We start from the raw sequence: 17,102 nt of genomic DNA, 5'->3' as shown, positions 1-17,102 counted from the left end.
GTGTTTGTTATAATGACTAGTCTTCAAAGTGACTCTCTACCTCTCTAACAGGTTCACTGTTGGGAATTCGTGACTTCAGATTTACTGAGACCATGACACTGGCAAAAGGTCACAGAATATAAAAGTCATAAACAAATGAAAACTTGAAGCCTAAGAATTTCTCTAAGGGATAATTAGCATTTTTTTAAAGTAGAGGCTACTATATATTGGTGACATAATTTCTTGAGATAGGCCCTGATTTGCTGGGAAATATTCCAAATGAGGTTGTATCCATTATTTCCCAAGCGATTTTGTAATCATGAAAATGCAAAACTAGGAGGAACCTTAAGACTTCTAAGCAGTCTCAAAATTTTACATGTAGATATATTTTAAACAGATCTAACTGGATCCAATTTAAAAGCTGAATTCAGCAAAGCAATGTTTCTCCATTCATATGAGCCCTTGTCGGCAGATGGTATTGTCTGGGTGTAGCCATAAGGACAGAATAGTCAAGAGTCCTAGGATTTGTTTGAGGATGTGTATTTATAAACATTAAAGAAAACTATAGGATTTTATTTCCAAACATAAAGGAATAGAAGAGTAAGAAATTTTGACTTTGAGATAATTAAAAGCAATTACTGAATGAAGAGAACAGGGTGTAACTTTTGAAGTCTTCTTATTTAATCCTGTTTTCTAATTACAGCTCATTACTTGACCTTTTCTTCCCAATTTTTTATGTTTTAAGGATATAATGTTCAAATATCCAATCGATTAATATTTAATCCCCTAAGTTTTCTGTATGTCTGAGTAATTCCAATAAGAGCAAGACTCACTGAGTTTGCAAACTTTCTTCCTATGAAGACAGCGTGGCACTTCCACATGATACAGTGGGGAAACTACTCACTTTCATCTGGCAGCAGCTCATCCTCCAGGCACCAGTGAGTCAAGGATCAAACATGTCTCCTCCCCTGGCACTGCCTGGGACCCTGATGATACTGGTCAGGAGTGCAGATGTTCTGGCCAGGTGGCTATGCGTCACTGCACAGGAGGGCACAGCGTAGAGGCAACATGTCCAGAGGATGGTATTAGGCAAGGACATTTCCAGCTGTAGGACCTCAAACTTCTTTCAGAAACTAGACATTATGATATGCGGCAGTAATGTGTTTATTTTCATCATTTTACTTTCTCATCCTGAAGATAAAACATGCACACATAACATCATAGATCATGTAAAAGGACAAAACAATGTTTTCAAATGCTTCCTTGTCAATAAAAAAACAGGCAGACACCAGATTTATATCTCTAGTTGTATTTTGTAACTCCCCAGTTTATTTTGAAATATTCATGATTTTGACATTATCTCAAAATACACAGAAATTACCATATCTGCCTATACACCATCTACTCAAATGCTGATGAAGCCAATACTTAATAATCAAGCATGCCAATAATAAAGCTTTTTTCCCAATACTTTTAAAAATTTTAAAAAATAAGCCAATTTATATTGGACATTTGGGTTACATCGTGGCATATAAAAACAGTGCATATTCCTGCAACTGATCCATAGTTAGACTAGCATACAAGGCGTCCTTCCTTCTGGATATAATTAATTTCAGAGGCAAAGTGGTTTCAGATTGGAGAGAAAGGCCAATGAAGGCTGACTGCGCTCATGAAGTAAACTTCGCAAAAATCATGCAGTATTGAAAGTGCTAACGACTGTTTGCATTAAATGTTTCTCTCTTCCTATCTTTTCAATATTACAAGTGTGCAGTATGGGGTGTGTATACCAATTAAAACACTTCTAATCTAGATCTGGAGCTCCCTAAATGGAGAAGGGGCTACTGTCACTCCCATCAAAAAGGCGGGAAGGAAGAGAGGTGGCAGGGAGGCAGAGGGCACCTGCGCTCCAATCAGGCGCCGCTCCACACCTACTGAAGAGCTAGGACTTCGACTATCTAAGTCTCAGCGGGCTCAGATGCTGACTGGGCGTTTCAAGTGAGGTTTCCTTCATTATGTTTTTTATGTTGTTTGTTTGTTCTACTATTTTGTAATTGGGGCAAAGTGAGATGTTCAACTAGTCTAAGAATGCTTAATATACCCCATAAACTGTCAGAATCAAATAATTTTATTGATTCTTCTGCCAAACATAACTGATTTCCATCTACAATATTTTTAAGGTAAGAAACAGTAAGTCAACTGAACAAAGAGCTAGGCCTTTGGGCTCTGGAACATGATTACACACTGACTGAGAATGCAGGACCTCAGGGTGGGGTCTAGTCAGGCTGGCCACAGCAGGGCATGAACCTGCCTCAGTGGGCCTTCTCCAAGAACGCTCTGCAGCACCTGACACATTGCTGGTACACCGTCTCAAAGTCAGAATCATTCCCCTAAATGGACAGGAAAAGAAGAAAATGGCAAAACCTGCATAACAAAAACATCCTTAACACAATCTACTCTGTTATTTAATACTGCAGGATACAGACGTGGTGGGTCATCATATTAGCCCTAAAACGTGAACTGTACTTACATAATAGGGATCTTCAATAATAAGTTGTTTTTGTGGATCATAGCTCCCAAGTAGTTCAATTTTAGCTTTGCAGGTTTTAACTTGATTACTTTTTCTATTCAAATCTCTGTAAAATTGAAACATGAACTTAGTTTTCTGATCTATGGTTTCAAGTTAAACAGGGACATCTGCTAGGGTCTTATGAAACATCCATATCGAAATCAAGACAGGATGACCTAATTTGAAATGAAACAGAACACTCAGCAGGCCCGTGTGGCCCCTTCTGCAGCTGTATGCCACTGCCCTCTCTCTAGGCAAGAGAGTTTGCCACAGCAGCTTATTCTCACTGATTCTGTTATACAAAATATACAATAATTATATTTTCTCCCACGAAATATATTTTGAGACAATCAATCAAGTTTCAGAGATAAAACAAAGGTGACAGAAAGGAACCCAAAACACCATCTGAACCAGTTCCAAAACAGAGGGCTACCAATTCCATCCTCAAGTGTCTTGACAGCACTTCCCGCAGCATGACCCACTCCTTAATTACTCTTCCTTCTTTTACTCCTCAAGCCTCTGCCCAAGCTGAAAACTCAGCTTCACTCTAGACTTCCACCTTTAGCTTTCACATTGCTACAAAAGAAAAAGGCAAACTGAACTAAGTGCCTCCATTTATTTAACACATTCGACTGAGCACCTACGACAGATGAGTCGATGAGTCAGGCATGTGCTTTATGTGGGAATGGAACAGCCAAGAGCCCCGTGCGTGAAGTTTTACAGCAGCTCAGGAGTAGGCGCAGGGACGAGAACTGCGGGCAGGCCTAAGTCTAATGCACAATCTGGCCTAGTGACAGGGTAGCGGAATACCTCTACAAAGAAATGAATTTCAGCTGACCCACAAAAGGCAAATAGGAGCCGAATGGCCCAAGCAGCAAGGAGGAGCTTCCAGGCAGAGGAACAGCACATGCAAACGTGAGGCTGCAGGAACTCCGCTTGCCCCCCACACACAAAGAAACACAGTGCTCAGTGCCGATCAAAGCAAATGGGGTCTCCTAAAAAGGTGTTTTTACGATACCTATAAGCTATGGTGTCAGTGAAAACAATGAGAGCAGAATAAGGACTGAAAAATAAAATTAAAAAATGCATGCATTTTAATGAAGGTCCTGATTAATAAAAAGTAATTAAAACTGGTGCATCCCTATCTGTTCATTTGTACAAAAGTAATTAAAACACAAATAGTTTATCTTCATCAAAACAAGTACTATTTATGAAAAAGTAGTGATGTAAGTCAGAATCCTGGAGTGACATTAAATTATGATTAGTTCCCAGCGACGCCCTAAGTAGAGGACTGGGGCAGGTCAAGAGAGTGGTGACTGAGGCAGGACGGCAGGGCCCTGCCTCACTGAACCTAGGCTTAAATCCCACCACATTTACCACGTTAGCTGTGTGAACTTGGGGACACAACCTAACATTACCATTTCTCACGTCCTTCTTTCACAAGATGGGGTAATAATAGGAACCTACAGTTGCAGAGCTTTGGCCTGAGAATCAATAAAACACTGCCCTGTCCAGGAATCATTACAGCAAAAATAACAAAATCGCTCTCATGCAGAACAATGTGCCTGATACAAAACTATCACAGTCAAGCTAGTTTTCCAATTAAATCATGCTATTAATAACTGGACTTTCCCTTTTCTAAGGTGTATTTCCTTGAAAATACCTAAGGGACAATTCTAGATTACTAAGTTTTTTTGCTGTTCTAAATAAATAATTCTACATATGGTGACCATCACTATTAAAACCTTTAATATAGAAAAGTAAATCTGGACAACAAATTACTTGGCCCATTACTGAACTGAGAGTTGAACAGACATATTCTTCAAAACAGGATTACCTCAGATTGCTTTCATCCATACATAGTATATAATCAAACGTGGCAAAATCTTCTTTGGTAATCTAAAATTGAATAAGAAGTCAAAATACAGTGTTTATACCATTTAAGCCTAGAGGAGGCAAAGATATACTAAAAGAAAAAAAAACTGCTATATTTGAGCCTGTTATTCACTAATTAACAATTTAATTAAATAAATAATTTTTAGGATACTTTTAAGTTAGAACACAGAGTTAACCTACTTCTCAAAACTGAACTGCAAAGAAATTTTGTATTATAAAGTTCCATACAATAATCATAAAATAGTATAATGTGTAGACACAACGTTTATACATCAGCTTCAATTCCTTAGTAACAATGTATAACACGGTCAACATACTAAAATATCACATATTTAATCCCCTTCATTATTCTACTCTATTTCTCATTCCACAAGCACTGAACATCCGGGGCCCCAGTGACACACACCAAGCTAAGCGGATAGAGCCGTGTCTGGTGGAGCCCTTCTACACGGGGCAGGCAACACACAGGAGGCACAGATGCCCCGGAGGAAATAAAGCAGAGAGGAGATACACACAGGTCTGGGGCAGGGAGAAGGAGAAGTATTAAGTTGCGTAGTCAGAGGTGGTCACTAAGAAAGAGACACAGGAGTCATAACCGACAGTCCTCCTTTATTTTGATCGAATATCCATAATTTAAACCTGACACAGAAGAAAATGCCACCCAGTATTTCTACTGATTGCAACCTGAAAGCTTATCATTGTTTTCTGATATAATCTATAAATATACCTACTTAAAATATAAATAAAAAGATTTTGTGAATTTCAACTACTATAAATAATGGCAGAATAAGAAACATAAACATACATACTGCGAAACAAAGGCGCAAAGTGTAACTTTCCTAATATAACTTGTTTTTCTGAAAAATGAGAAATTTCGGCGTTTAGCATGCACTTCCAGAAACTAGAAAGGCCTGTATTTCGTCAACACTCCCATGGCACTGACTTATTTCAAAACTGAGAATAAGTACAATACTGAATTTTTTTTTCTTTTTTGTTTTTAGAGAAAAGGTCTCACTGTCACCAACGCTGGGATGCAGTGGTGAGACCATAGCTCACTGCAGCCTCAACTTCTTGAGTTCAAGCCATCTTCCTACCTCAGCCTCCCAAACAGCTGGGACTACAGGCACATGTCATAGCACCCAGCTAATTTTTTACATTTTTGTAGAGATGGGTCTCACTATACTGCCCAGGCTGCTCTTGACCTCCTAGGCTCAAGCAATGTTGAGCCTCTCAAAGTGTTATTAGGATTATAAGTGTGAGCCACCAAGCCAGAACAGTATTATTTCTCCAAATTAGTTATGTGAGAAATGCCCTAAGATTTAATACTAAACTTGTTTCAAATTCTGGACTAATTGTAAATTTTTCATAAAAAAAGACTTAGTAATCGTTACATAATTTTTAGATGTTACAATAATTGAGAAAGAAAAGAAACAGCTATAACTTATGTAACAAATGCACAGTAAAGGATTTCCACTTGCAGCTATAAATGAAACAGCTTGTGGCAAATCATCCCTATTACTAAAAACAACTAGAAACCCCATATACAAAACCAATGCTCTAGTGACCATCAGGCTTTGGGGGCCACGAGGCCGCTCTAGCTCTGCGGCTCTCGCACAAAAGCAGCCACACACTACAGGTGAATGAACAAGTCTGGCCGTGTTCCAATAAACACTGTTCATAAAAAAGGTACCTCAAAAAAAGGTGCAGTCCCCAACCTGCAGACTCCTGCCACTTGCCACTTCTCTTCCCGCTAAAACTGGGCAATGACAAGGCCTCAGAACAGGGATCTCAAACAGTTCAGTAGCAGAACTCTTTACCTCTTTACAATTATTTAAATCCTATGTTATGGTTTGGATGTGTCCCCCAAAGTTCCTGTGCTGGAAACTTCATCCCCAATGCAACAACAGTGAGAGGGAGGATCTTGATCAATGCTACCAGCTTGGGAGTGGGCTCCTGACACTGATGGGTCCTCTCTCTCTCCTGTTTTCCTCCTCTTGTTTTTCTAGTTCTCGCTCTCACTCACTCTGGGACACTCTCGACTCCTTCACCTTCTACCACAGGATCAGGCAGCAAGAAGGACCTCACAGCCCCATGAGCCCCTTGACTTTGGACTTCACAGCCTCTGGAACTACAGGAAATAAATCTCTGTTCGTTGTAAATTACCCAGTCTCAGGTACTGTTAGAGCAGCACAAACGGACAAAGATACACAAGCAACAAAACAAAGAGAAAAAAACAGAAAAGGAAAGCAGATTCACAAATGGTCCAGATAATCAGAAAATCAGATAATCAGAGTTGCCACGGTATTTAAAGCACTTGTGATAGTATGTTCAAGAAAACACAGAGCAAGATGTAGAATTTCACCAGAAAAATAGAATCTACAAAAAAAAAAAAAAAAAGAAACTTAAAGAATTAAGTAAATAACAGACAATCTTGATACTGTTTGAAAATGGCAGAAAGATCTGTATATCAGAAAACAGGTCAGCAGAAAATATCAGACTGAAGAAGAGAGTGAAAAGGATAGAAAATAGAAGAGTGTTAGAAATATATGTTCAATATACATGTAAGGTGAATCTCAGGAGAAAAGAGAAAGAGAAGTACAATACGAAAAGATAACAGCCTGGGATTTTCCAAAATTGATGAAAAGCATCAAGTCACAACGTCAAGGATCATATCTGGTCGACCACACCGAAACTGCTGAAAACCAAATTCCGCAAGAAAAACTGAAAGACTGCCAGAGAAATAGACAACAAAAAGACAACCCATTAGACAAATCTTTCAAATGATAAGCAGAAACACTGTCAATCTTCAACAGACTTTTTTTAGAGAAGAAAAGAGGGAACATCCCCAATCTGTTTCATGAGGATGTGTACCCCACTACACGGTGTCTGCTGGGCATGACTCCAACAGAACACAGCAGGTGCACACCGTTACCACAGCAGCACTATCTGCAGTAGCCCCAAACTAGAAACCCCCTGACCCCCACCAGGAGGACAGCGGACAAACTGTGAAATGATATCGTATCCGGCAATGACAATTATATTGCCACAATCAACACGGAGATTCTCACAAGCAAAAAAAGCTGACAGACAACAGCATGTACTATAATTCCACTTCTATGAAGTTAAAAAGTACAACCAATTTTTTGTGGGGATTTCTGGAGTGGGGAGGGGGCTATTATGGGACCTCAGGGTTGCACTCACAATCTGTGTACACAAGTCAATGAAAAGTTTACCGAAAAGAGAACATAATGCATAATAAAGTAAAAAAATCTCCTTTGAACTAACTGGGCAGGAAGCTCACGTATTCTAAAAGACTAACTGTAAGAGTTAAAAATAAGCACCCTAAAACATTTTCATTTATTGCCGGGCGCGGTGGCTCACCTGAATCCGGCAGCACTTTGGGAGGCCCGAGACGGGCGGATCACGAGGTCAGGAGATCAAGACCGATCCTGGCTAACATGGTGAAACCCCGTCCATCCTACTAAAAAATAACAAAAAACTAGGCCGGGCGAACCTGCGGCGCGCCTGTAGTCCCGCAGCTACCGGGAAGGCTGAGCCAGAGAATGGCGTGAACCCGAGGCGGAGCTTGCAAGGAGCTGAGATCGCGGCCACTGCATTCCAGCCCGGGCGACCCCAGAGCAAGACTGCCCGTGTCTCAAAAAAAAAAAAAAAAAAAAAATTTCATTTATTAAACACAGGTTGAAAGGCACTGAGAAAATTGAGATTTTAAGAAATGTACAATAGTTATCACACAAATTGTGACATTAGTAAAGAAAAAGAACTTGTAAACAAAGATCTGATGTGATACTGATTCATAAAACACACCTTAAAATTTCTTAAAAGAAACAGGAAAAAAAAAAAGCAAGAAACGTGCAAATACTGCTTCTAAAACTGTTCTTTAAAAAAGTTCCTAATATGTCTTTAAAATACTTCATTTGCATCCACTCTTATTACACACTTAGTGTATAAAAAAAACTGACCTTAAAAACATAAAACTTCAAAGTATGAGTGCTCATATTCTGAAGGACTGCTCCAAATAAATCTATTTTCAACAATGGCCAGTAGAAACTGGCAAGGTATGCAAAGGCCTGAAGAGATTAGGATGGATAAATTGTATAAAAATGTTTAATCACCTGACCAATGACAATTCCATTTCAGAAAAGGTCAGTCCCAGAGTACTTCATTTAAATAAAGAACTCTTAGAAAAATCAACTTTAGCTTCTAATTTATAATATAAAGACAAGGTTATCTTTAACTGAAATTGCAGAATTTGATTGTGACTTTATTAGACTCCAAACTCGAAGTGTGGCACAACACACTATAATTATATGTCCATAATGTTGTTGGTATTACCCTATATTACTAAGCCACTTTACAGTTGAAAAAATATTTTTGTATGTATTATATAACTTAATTCTAGCAACAAACTTGCAATATAGGCAGGATAATTACTATGGCCTAAATGTTTAATAAAAATTATGCAGGAAGGAACAGAAGACAGAGTACCGCTCAGCCCCAGCTCGCAGTCAGGCTCTCTCATTATAAATTACCTAGCTTTTATGTGCATTTTAATAAATAAATTCCAAAGTCATGCAAGTCTTTCAACACTGTGCAACCAGAAGTGACAAAATGGACACACTGTAGCTGGTTAAGCTCACCCTAAATAAACACATTCATTAATATGCAAGTCTGGTTAATCCCTTCACTACTTCTCAAGTTACCGGATTCTACATATTAGAAATGGAACAAGAGCTTGTCTACCTGTCTTGCTTTATGGGCTGTGTGAATGCCATGATTTCTTAGGCAGCTCACAGCTCTTGGGTCTGGGGACCGGCCCACGTTCCAGTCAGAAACAGCACCGCTGTCCATGACCCACTGAAACACAAAACACACATCTTCAAGTCCAAGGACGGTACCTGCCGGGCAACGTGGCTCATGGGAATGCCGTGCCTCTTCATGCAGTTCTGCCCTCGGTAGTCAGGGGCGTTCCCTATCTCATACCCGGAAGTCGCCGCGCTGTCTACCCTCCACTGCAGGGGAAGAAACATGGAATTTTTTTTTTGGCAATTTCCTGCCCAGAAGAGTTCAGGGTGGCCTCTTTAAGATAATGAATGGTACTTACATTCTCTGAGATGTTTTGATCAGTTACAAGTTTCCTGAAAACTGCTTCTGCAATGGGTGATCGACAAATGTTACCTTTAAAAAAAGGGGGGGGTTGGGGAAACAGAGGGTTAGGTTGGATGGAAGGGCACACGCCAGTTCCCCTCTTCACATACCTGACACGCAGGGGCTGTGCTATCCCTCAGGAAAAATAAAGGCCACCAACACTATCCTTTGACGCCTTTGTCCAACCAGTGAGGGTAGACCCTGCTGGAGAACAGCCCATCAGGCTCAAGTTCAGTGACTTGACACCAACCGGCCAAGTACTCCAAGTACAGATGACAAAGGTATCAGAATAACAACTTCAACCAAAATTATTGTTTAAAGAGCTGCTACTAAAGATCCAGGAGCGAATCATGAAAATGAAGTGGGTTGCAACCAGCTTATTTTACAACGAAATACAACAGAATAAAAATAAAATACAGTGGTCTGTCCCTCAGCAGACTCAGGGAGCTGGTTCAGGACACCCTCCCACGCCTACCCAGTGTACCAAACCTGCATACTCAGGTCCCACAGGTGGCCCCTGTGAATTTGGAGTCCAAGTATAGGAAAAGTCAGCCCTCCATATAGATGGATTTTTCATTCAGACAGCAAGGTATTTTCCATCTGTGCTTGGTTAAAAAAATTACTTGAATAAATCCCTCGAAGTTCAAACCCCTGTGGTTCAAGGGTAAACTATGTATTTTCAAGTATATCACACATAAGGATGACTATTGGTTCACAAAACAACACATAAACACACAAACACACAAACATGCATTTAAGCATAAACAGCGATTCAACACCGACATTCACTGAGCGATCACATGCGAAGCCCAGGGGCACAGATCCAGGCATCAGCAGCCCAAGGTCAGGGACCCCACTCTCCAGACCATGATGTCGACACCAGGGCCACCCCTACTTCAGACAGCAAGTGAGAAATCCAGGTTCCCCAGGGCTCCCTCAGGTTTGATAATTCCCCAGAATTACTTCCCAAACTCAGGAAAGCAGAACACTTACCATTACAGTTTCATTATAATAACAGTAACAAAAACAAAAACGAAAACAAAAAATAAAACCAGCCAAAGCAAGTGACCCACAGGGCACACTCTGGGAGGTTTCCTGACAGGCAGCTCCACTGTCCCCCGGGACACCTTCCCCTCCTGTCATCAACATGGGGCAATATTCAAAGAGCAACCCAGGAAGCTCCTCAGAGCCATGGTGCTCCGAGGTTTTACTGGGGTTTTTGGAGGGAGACACAATGGGTTCAATCACTGGCTATTCAGCTGAACTCAATCTCCAGGCTCCCTCCCACATGTGGCTCAAAGCCCCCACCCGGAGTCATCTCATCAGCATATATACTATGGGGGCCACCTTCAATAACTAAGATACTCCCATCACTCCTAGAAAACTCCAAGGCATTTAGAGGTTACCTCCCAGGAGGTAAGGTAAGGGCCAAATTCATTACTACCCAGAGGAAAAAGACATAAGATCTCATCCCCAAATAGATCTACCATATACAAGCAATGTACTTATGGGAGGTGCACAGTTGGCTATAATGAAAGTGAGAAAATGAATACTAATAAGCAATATACTACAGTAGCACAGAAAAAGAACGATGTTACAAAGCAAAAACAAGACATAAGAAAATTTCCTACCAGAAAAAAGAAAGATTAGAGATGATATTTAAAGGATGATCAGGATCTTAATGGACAGAGGAAGGGAAAGGCATTTAACTCAGGGGGATTGTGGCACTAAGCAGGTGAGGCTGCGATGCTTCAGATACAGACAGCCAGTGTCTGGAAACTGATGGGCTGGTATACAGGAGGCCTAAAACACTGGGCCAAGACTTGGACTTCGTGTAGCCACTATGAGGAGAAATAGAAAGTCCTATGGAAAAGGGTAATATGACTTATTCAACAAACATATTTTGTATGCCCACTCTATGTGCCAAGCACTGTGCCCTAATCTGAAGACAGTTGTTTCAAACATAGACCCTTCCTACAAGTTACCAAAATTACTGGCAGGGCTAAGGAAACGCTAGAAGAGCACATTACTGAATTGGAGAGACCTTGTAAGAGGTTCCTATGGAGGAGCAAATACAAGACAGTGTCAGAGTGGAAAGGTGTGGCAGCTTTCCTCAACCATCATAAAGGTCATGGAAGATACTCCTGTAACAAAAGACAGGTTAACAAGAGAAAAAACATAACAAATCTATTTAATCAGTTTTATGTGACATGGAAGCCTTCAGAAACGAAGACCCAAAGACCCAGGGAAATGGTTATGATGCTTAGATGACCAATGCACAGCCATGTAGAAACGGAACTGGACAAAAAGAAATGATCCAATGGTAGTGGACTGAGGAGCGAAAACCAGCAGGGCCACAGCATTTCCTCCCCCAGGAATGAGGCAGGGCCACTCTGGAATGGGGTCTTCAAGAGAAGGCAGAAGGGAGACAGTGACCTTTGTAGGTTTTACGGCTTGCTTTGCGGGAGAGTTCTAGTTTCTATGATCTGCGTTGGGGAAGATAAATGACGGTTTCTATGACTTTGCTTCTGGGGCTGCTCTGAGGCCTTCCAGTATCCTTAATGCCAAAGCACTATACTGAGTCCAAACATTAGGAACTGAATTTAGGAAACAGACAAGAAAAAGAAGAACTGTGAGAATAGACAGCACTAAATAAGAGTTGACTCTTTGTCATTATTAGGGTTTCTGTTTATGACAAACAAGTACAATGAGGATCTTCTAGTGTTGTAAAACATAGCTAATTCCCTAATTCAGAAAACAACTCATTGCCTTACTATACAGCCTTCAGTTTCTACATTGTAAGACCTAAGCACATTATGTAATTTTTTCTCACAGAAGACTGTAGTTTCCACAGCAGTAAAAAATCTTACCTACAAACCATAAAGGGAAAGACAACAAATTAGCCTTGAATGCCCTCTCTATGCCACTTTGTGTTGTGAAGTTGTTCCTTTTGACATTCTAAATTTTGTTTAGTTTTTTAAACAGGTATTGTCATCAGCACTATTTTAATTACTGAAAGGCTTCCCATGGGTGTGTAACTCTTTTACTTGTCACCATATACCCTGGGAATATTTTTAACAGCAAACATTGTATTTCTAAATTAAGACACTTACTATTATTTTGGAACTGTACAACAACTGATGCCTAATATCTCAGCATCTAAAAATACAATAATAAAGACTAGCCCCACACGTTTACAAATAATTATCATTAACTGTAAAATAACAGTTCACTTTCCCCACAACAATATGAAAACTTGCATTATTAACTGTCCTGAAGGCCAGTAGTAGTTTGCCCTGTTGATTTCGAAAGTTGATGCCACCAAATTGTGTCATGAAAAAATGGAGCACCCTGGTCTTCAGTGAAACATTGCATGTACTTCACCTACAGAACAAGTTCTAAAAACAGAACATTCCAAAATCAAATGCCTTTAAAAACTGTTTCAATCTGTAAAGTATCAAGTTTGTCTTTTCCAAATTAGGCAGAGTATTTTATACCTTTCTTCAGCATTTTCAATTCAAGGATGGAGACTCATAAAAGGCAACAGGTAGGCTCTGGGAGCGTAGGGCTGTGTCTGCTATACCTGGTAAGAGACCCGGCACCCAGTATGGGTGTAGCCCAGAAGTAAAGTGACTCCACCAACATGTGCTATCTCCACCAACCATGCTGGCTGGGTCATGGCTCCTGCATCATCTTCACTGGTAAGTCTCTATCTTACAAAAACATAAAGCACCCTTCCTAATTGGGCTGTAGTAAGGCAGCTCAATTATTTCCCATCATTAGCTTCCCCGGTGAAAAACCTCTGATGCTTTTCTACACTTCAGTCTCAAAGGGTCCAAATGAATGCTTTGAAGGAACAAAACTTTTTACATTTCAAAAGCATACAACTGTTACTGTCCTCTATACAGCCACCAAATAAAATGCCATTTACCGCTTAAATTCCCTCAGAATGCAACTACTCACCACCCAACCAGTAAGGGCATGCTCCACCTCCAGTTTAATCTCAAAACAACAGCTGAAACTCTTCTTTTTAAACTTAAATTTGATCATTTCCCACCTCTGCTCAAAACCTTCCAATGTTTATTCAGAGTAAGCCCAAGTCTTCACATGGCCTCCCAAGATCTGGATATAAAACACGGGTCTGTAAATTGGCTCATGGTCCACCTTTGTGTACAGCCCACAGCGGTAAGAATAATTTTTACATGGTTGGGTAGTTGGAAAAAATCCAAAAGTAGCATATCTTGTGACATGTGAAAATTATACGGAGTTCCATCCAACTGTCATGTCCATAAATGAAGATCCACTAGAACACAGCCAGGTTCACCACATGCATGGGTACTTTGTGCTACACCCTTTCTGTATGGCATGTGAAGCAAATCTAAAATAATTATAATCTGGTTCTTTACACAAAGAATTTGCAAACTCCTGCCCTAAAGGACCAGTGTATATAAGGAATTAACTACTCCCTATACATCTACAATGGAAGCACTGAGAAAACAGTCACTCAAATTATCTGCTAAATCTTCCAGTATAGATGAGGAATCCCAACTGAGAAAAGGTATCCAGCCACCAGGCCCAGCCACTGTGGCTTCCCTGTGGTTCATGACCACGGCCAGTATTCTCCCTTCAAAACCTTTACCTGCTTTCCTCTGGGTTCAGGATGCTTCTCCAAAATATCCTAGGCTTGCTTCCTCACCTCCTTCAAGTCTTTACTCAAAGGTCATCTAGCAGATGGGGCCTTCCCTGACCACCCCACTCAAAACTGCACTCCACTCTCATTCCCCTTTTCTGCTCTATTTTTCTTAATGCTTCACACCAACCGATTGAGCGCATCAATACTGGCTGGTGACTGAGAGAACGTGAGCTCCAGAGAGGCTGGGATTTTTGTCTGTTGTGTTCACCACTCCATATATCCCTACCACTTAGAGGAGTTCATGTCATATAGTAGATGCTCAACAACAACAACAACAAATCATTGAATTGCACTGAAATACAGTAGTCCCCCCTTTTACAAGGCTTTGCTTTCCATGGTTACCCCGTGGTCAGTTTGGTTGGAAAATATTAAATGAAGAATTCCACAAACAAATAATTCCTAAGTTTTAAATTGTGCACTGTTCTGAGTAGCAGGATAAATTCTCATGCCATCCCATTCTGTCCTGCCCCAGAAGTGAATCATGCCTTTGTCCAGCGTATCCATGCTGTCTATCCACCTATTGCCCTCTTGCTTATCAGATCCACTGTGATATGCTATCACAGTGCCTGAGTTCAAGTCACCCTTAGTTTACTAATAATGGTCCCAAAGCGTGAAGCTAGCAATTCAGATACGGCAGAGAGGCCATAAGCACTACCTTTAAGTAAAAAGGTGAAAGTTTTTGACTTCTTCTGGAAAGAAAAAAAATCTTATACTGAGGTTACTAAGATCTACGGTACGAACAAATCTTCTATCCATGAAAATGTAAACAAGGAAAAAGAAATTCCTGACAGTTTGTCGTCTCGCCTCAAACTGCGAAAGTTGCGACCACATTGTAAGTGCTTAGTTAAGGTGGAAACGGCATTACATTTGCGGGTGGAAGAAATGAGCAGACACATGTTCCAACTGACAGCAGTTGGGTCTGGTACTACCCATGGTTTCAGGATCCACTGGAGAGTCTTGGAATGTACCACCTACAGCTAAAGTGGGACTACTGCATATGCAAGGATCCAACTCCCCATTAACAGCAACCATGATACCTTATACCAGCATAATCGACAATACTAACCAGAAATATACAAGGGAATGAAATAGTATTTGGTAACCATCCTTAACCAAACTACTGTTTAATAAACTTGTTGATTACATTCAGCCTTCAATAAGTCTTAAAAATCAAATGATGCCCACTACCAATGTAAAACAAGGTGAGTCTTCCAATTCTTCTTTCACAGAAATTAACTTCTACAAAACCTAGTCAGCGTTTATCATATATTGTCCTAAAGCTGGAAACAAAATGAAAAATAAGCCACAGTTATTACCCTCAAGAAAATTAAACTTAGCTGGGATTTCAACAGACTATCAAATAATTATAGCAAAATTTGTGTAATACAGGATGTCGATAAGCAATCACAAGAAGCAACTCATGGTCTGGGAAAGCAAAGGAGGAAATACTTGGGTTTGACTTTATAAAATAAAAAGACGTTCCAGGCAAAATTCATAATGGGCACCCAGCCATGGAGGCTCAGTAAGCATGTGAAGCGCTATAGAGCAACGAAAGATTCTGTAAGCCAGTGTCCCGAGAGTGTGAGCAGGAAAAGGTACAGGAGATAAAATGAGGAGTCTGTAAAAATAAACAGAAATTTTACTCTGCAGGAAATGCAAACTCACAGAAGGTTTTAAGTAACTGGACTACTGACAATTTAGGCCTTCCTCTCAGGGTGGAGGCACCGAGGAATATAACCTTGTAGTACTACACCGAAGGAAGATCCCCGAAAACCTAACGGAAAGTAAATTATGTTTGAAGTAAGGTAAGCTAAGTGTTGAAATTCCAGGAGCGAAAATATTTTAAGCTGGAAAGTTCCTAAAAGCCATTAATAAAATACACTTTTATTTTTCATGGGCAAAGTTATACAGGGACCTCCAGGTCTCCTTGGCTTGGCTTTTACAATCAAGAAACCCGAAACCGTAAAACTTCATCTCCGTTTAGCTCAGATCCATACCTAAGCACGGCCTAAGGAAACCAGCAAGCAAAACAATTTTGTCATAGGACTTCGGAGGCCCCTAAGAGACCACATCAGTCCGACAACTCCAGGCCTACCTGGGCCCATTGGAGGGGAACGAGAGGATTCTAGTAGGCGCAAAGAACGAACCTTGGCTTGTAGGGGCTGTGGCTGCAAATGGCAAAAGCCCCGGATATATGGCAGGTGCGAGGAGACCCAGGTTTACAGGGCAGGCTGGGCCGCTGCACGGGGCGGATGGGGAACAGGGGCGCTGCGAGACACTCCTGGAACACCCTAGCCCTCCCAGTCCCTGGCCTCCTCTCCCTCATTGTTCCCAGCCCCGCGGCATAATCCACAGGGCCCAAGCCCGATCCAACCCTCGCGGGGGACGTCAGAACATGAGTAAGTCGGCGCCCTCTTACCCAGACACACAAACAGCACGGACTTGGTAGCCTGTTCCGCCATCTTTCCGCGCGCAAAAGCGCCAACAGGCCGCGACGTTCCGCACGCCGACATGGCGCATGCGCACTGCCAGCCTCTCGCCCAGCGCGCCGGCGCAGTCCCGCACCAACGCCGCCAGGGCAGCGCGGGCTGGAGCCACGCCTGCGCAGTCGGCTGCAGTGCGCCTGCGGGGGCGGTCCTGCGACGGTCTGAGGGCGGGCGGGGAGGGTCCGCGGGTCAGCTGCGAGGACTGGGCCGTCGTTCACCTGCAGGGGCGGGGCTGCAGGTTGTCCGAAGGAGGAGGAATCGCGGGGTGGGGTCACCTGGAGGGAGTAGGGCCGCGGAAGGCAGGGGGAGGGGGGGG

General features: G+C 41.5%; 2 protein-coding genes across 6 annotated transcripts in view; one reads left to right on the top strand and one right to left on the bottom strand.

Annotated features, from left to right (window-relative positions):
* Positions 1-2,085: 2,085 nt before the first annotated feature.
* ACP1 (acid phosphatase 1) lies at positions 2,086-16,864 on the bottom strand. 5 transcript variants are annotated; one of them, XM_017860299.1, is made up of 6 exons: positions 16,720-16,864; positions 9,564-9,637; positions 9,358-9,471; positions 4,383-4,444; positions 2,507-2,612; positions 2,086-2,366 (listed from the first exon to the last, which is right to left on the bottom strand). In XM_017860299.1, exons 1-6 carry the CDS (start codon positions 16,811-16,813, stop codon positions 2,289-2,291), a joined length of 528 nt encoding a protein of 175 aa, XP_017715788.1. In that variant the 5' UTR covers positions 16,814-16,864; the 3' UTR covers positions 2,086-2,288. The 5 variants fall into 5 exon arrangements, 4 of the variants coding, with proteins under 4 accessions (XP_017715788.1, XP_017715790.1, XP_017715789.1 ...); XM_017860301.1 differs by lacking the exon at positions 16,720-16,864 and adding an exon at positions 13,105-14,653; XR_001883009.1 differs by having other exon boundaries at positions 2,087-2,366; positions 9,203-9,471; positions 16,720-16,860.
* Positions 16,865-16,990: 126 nt separating this feature from the next.
* SH3YL1 (SH3 and SYLF domain containing 1) overlaps positions 16,991-17,102 on the top strand; it is a 51,192-nt gene continuing 51,080 nt past the window's right edge. Inside the window, exon 1 of the mRNA XM_017860291.1 lies at positions 16,991-17,024. The gene's annotated coding sequence lies outside the window, so the exon portion shown is untranslated. The remainder of the gene's footprint in view (positions 17,025-17,102) is intronic.

This window comes from Rhinopithecus bieti, unplaced genomic scaffold (genome assembly GCF_001698545.2).
Source record: "Rhinopithecus bieti isolate Rb0 unplaced genomic scaffold, ASM169854v2 scaffold_51905, whole genome shotgun sequence".
Taxonomy (NCBI): domain Eukaryota; kingdom Metazoa; phylum Chordata; class Mammalia; order Primates; family Cercopithecidae; genus Rhinopithecus; species Rhinopithecus bieti.
The sequence above is the reverse complement of the archived record's forward strand: the minus strand, read 5'-3'. Positions and strand labels throughout refer to the sequence as shown.

Bases quoted from the DNA above. Each gene is read 5' to 3' on its own strand.
- ACP1 (XM_017860299.1), bottom strand. From the start codon at position 16,813: ATGTCGGCGTGCGGAACGTCGCGGCCTGTTGGCGCTTTTGCGCGCGGA. The intron at 9,472-9,563 runs GTAAGTACCATT...CTTCCCCTGCAG, and splicing joins ATCAAAACATCTCAGAGAAT to TGGAGGGTAGACAGCGCGGC. The intron at 2,613-4,382 runs GTAATCCTGTTT...TCAATTTTACAG, and splicing joins ATGGATGAAAGCAATCTGAG to AGATTTGAATAGAAAAAGTA.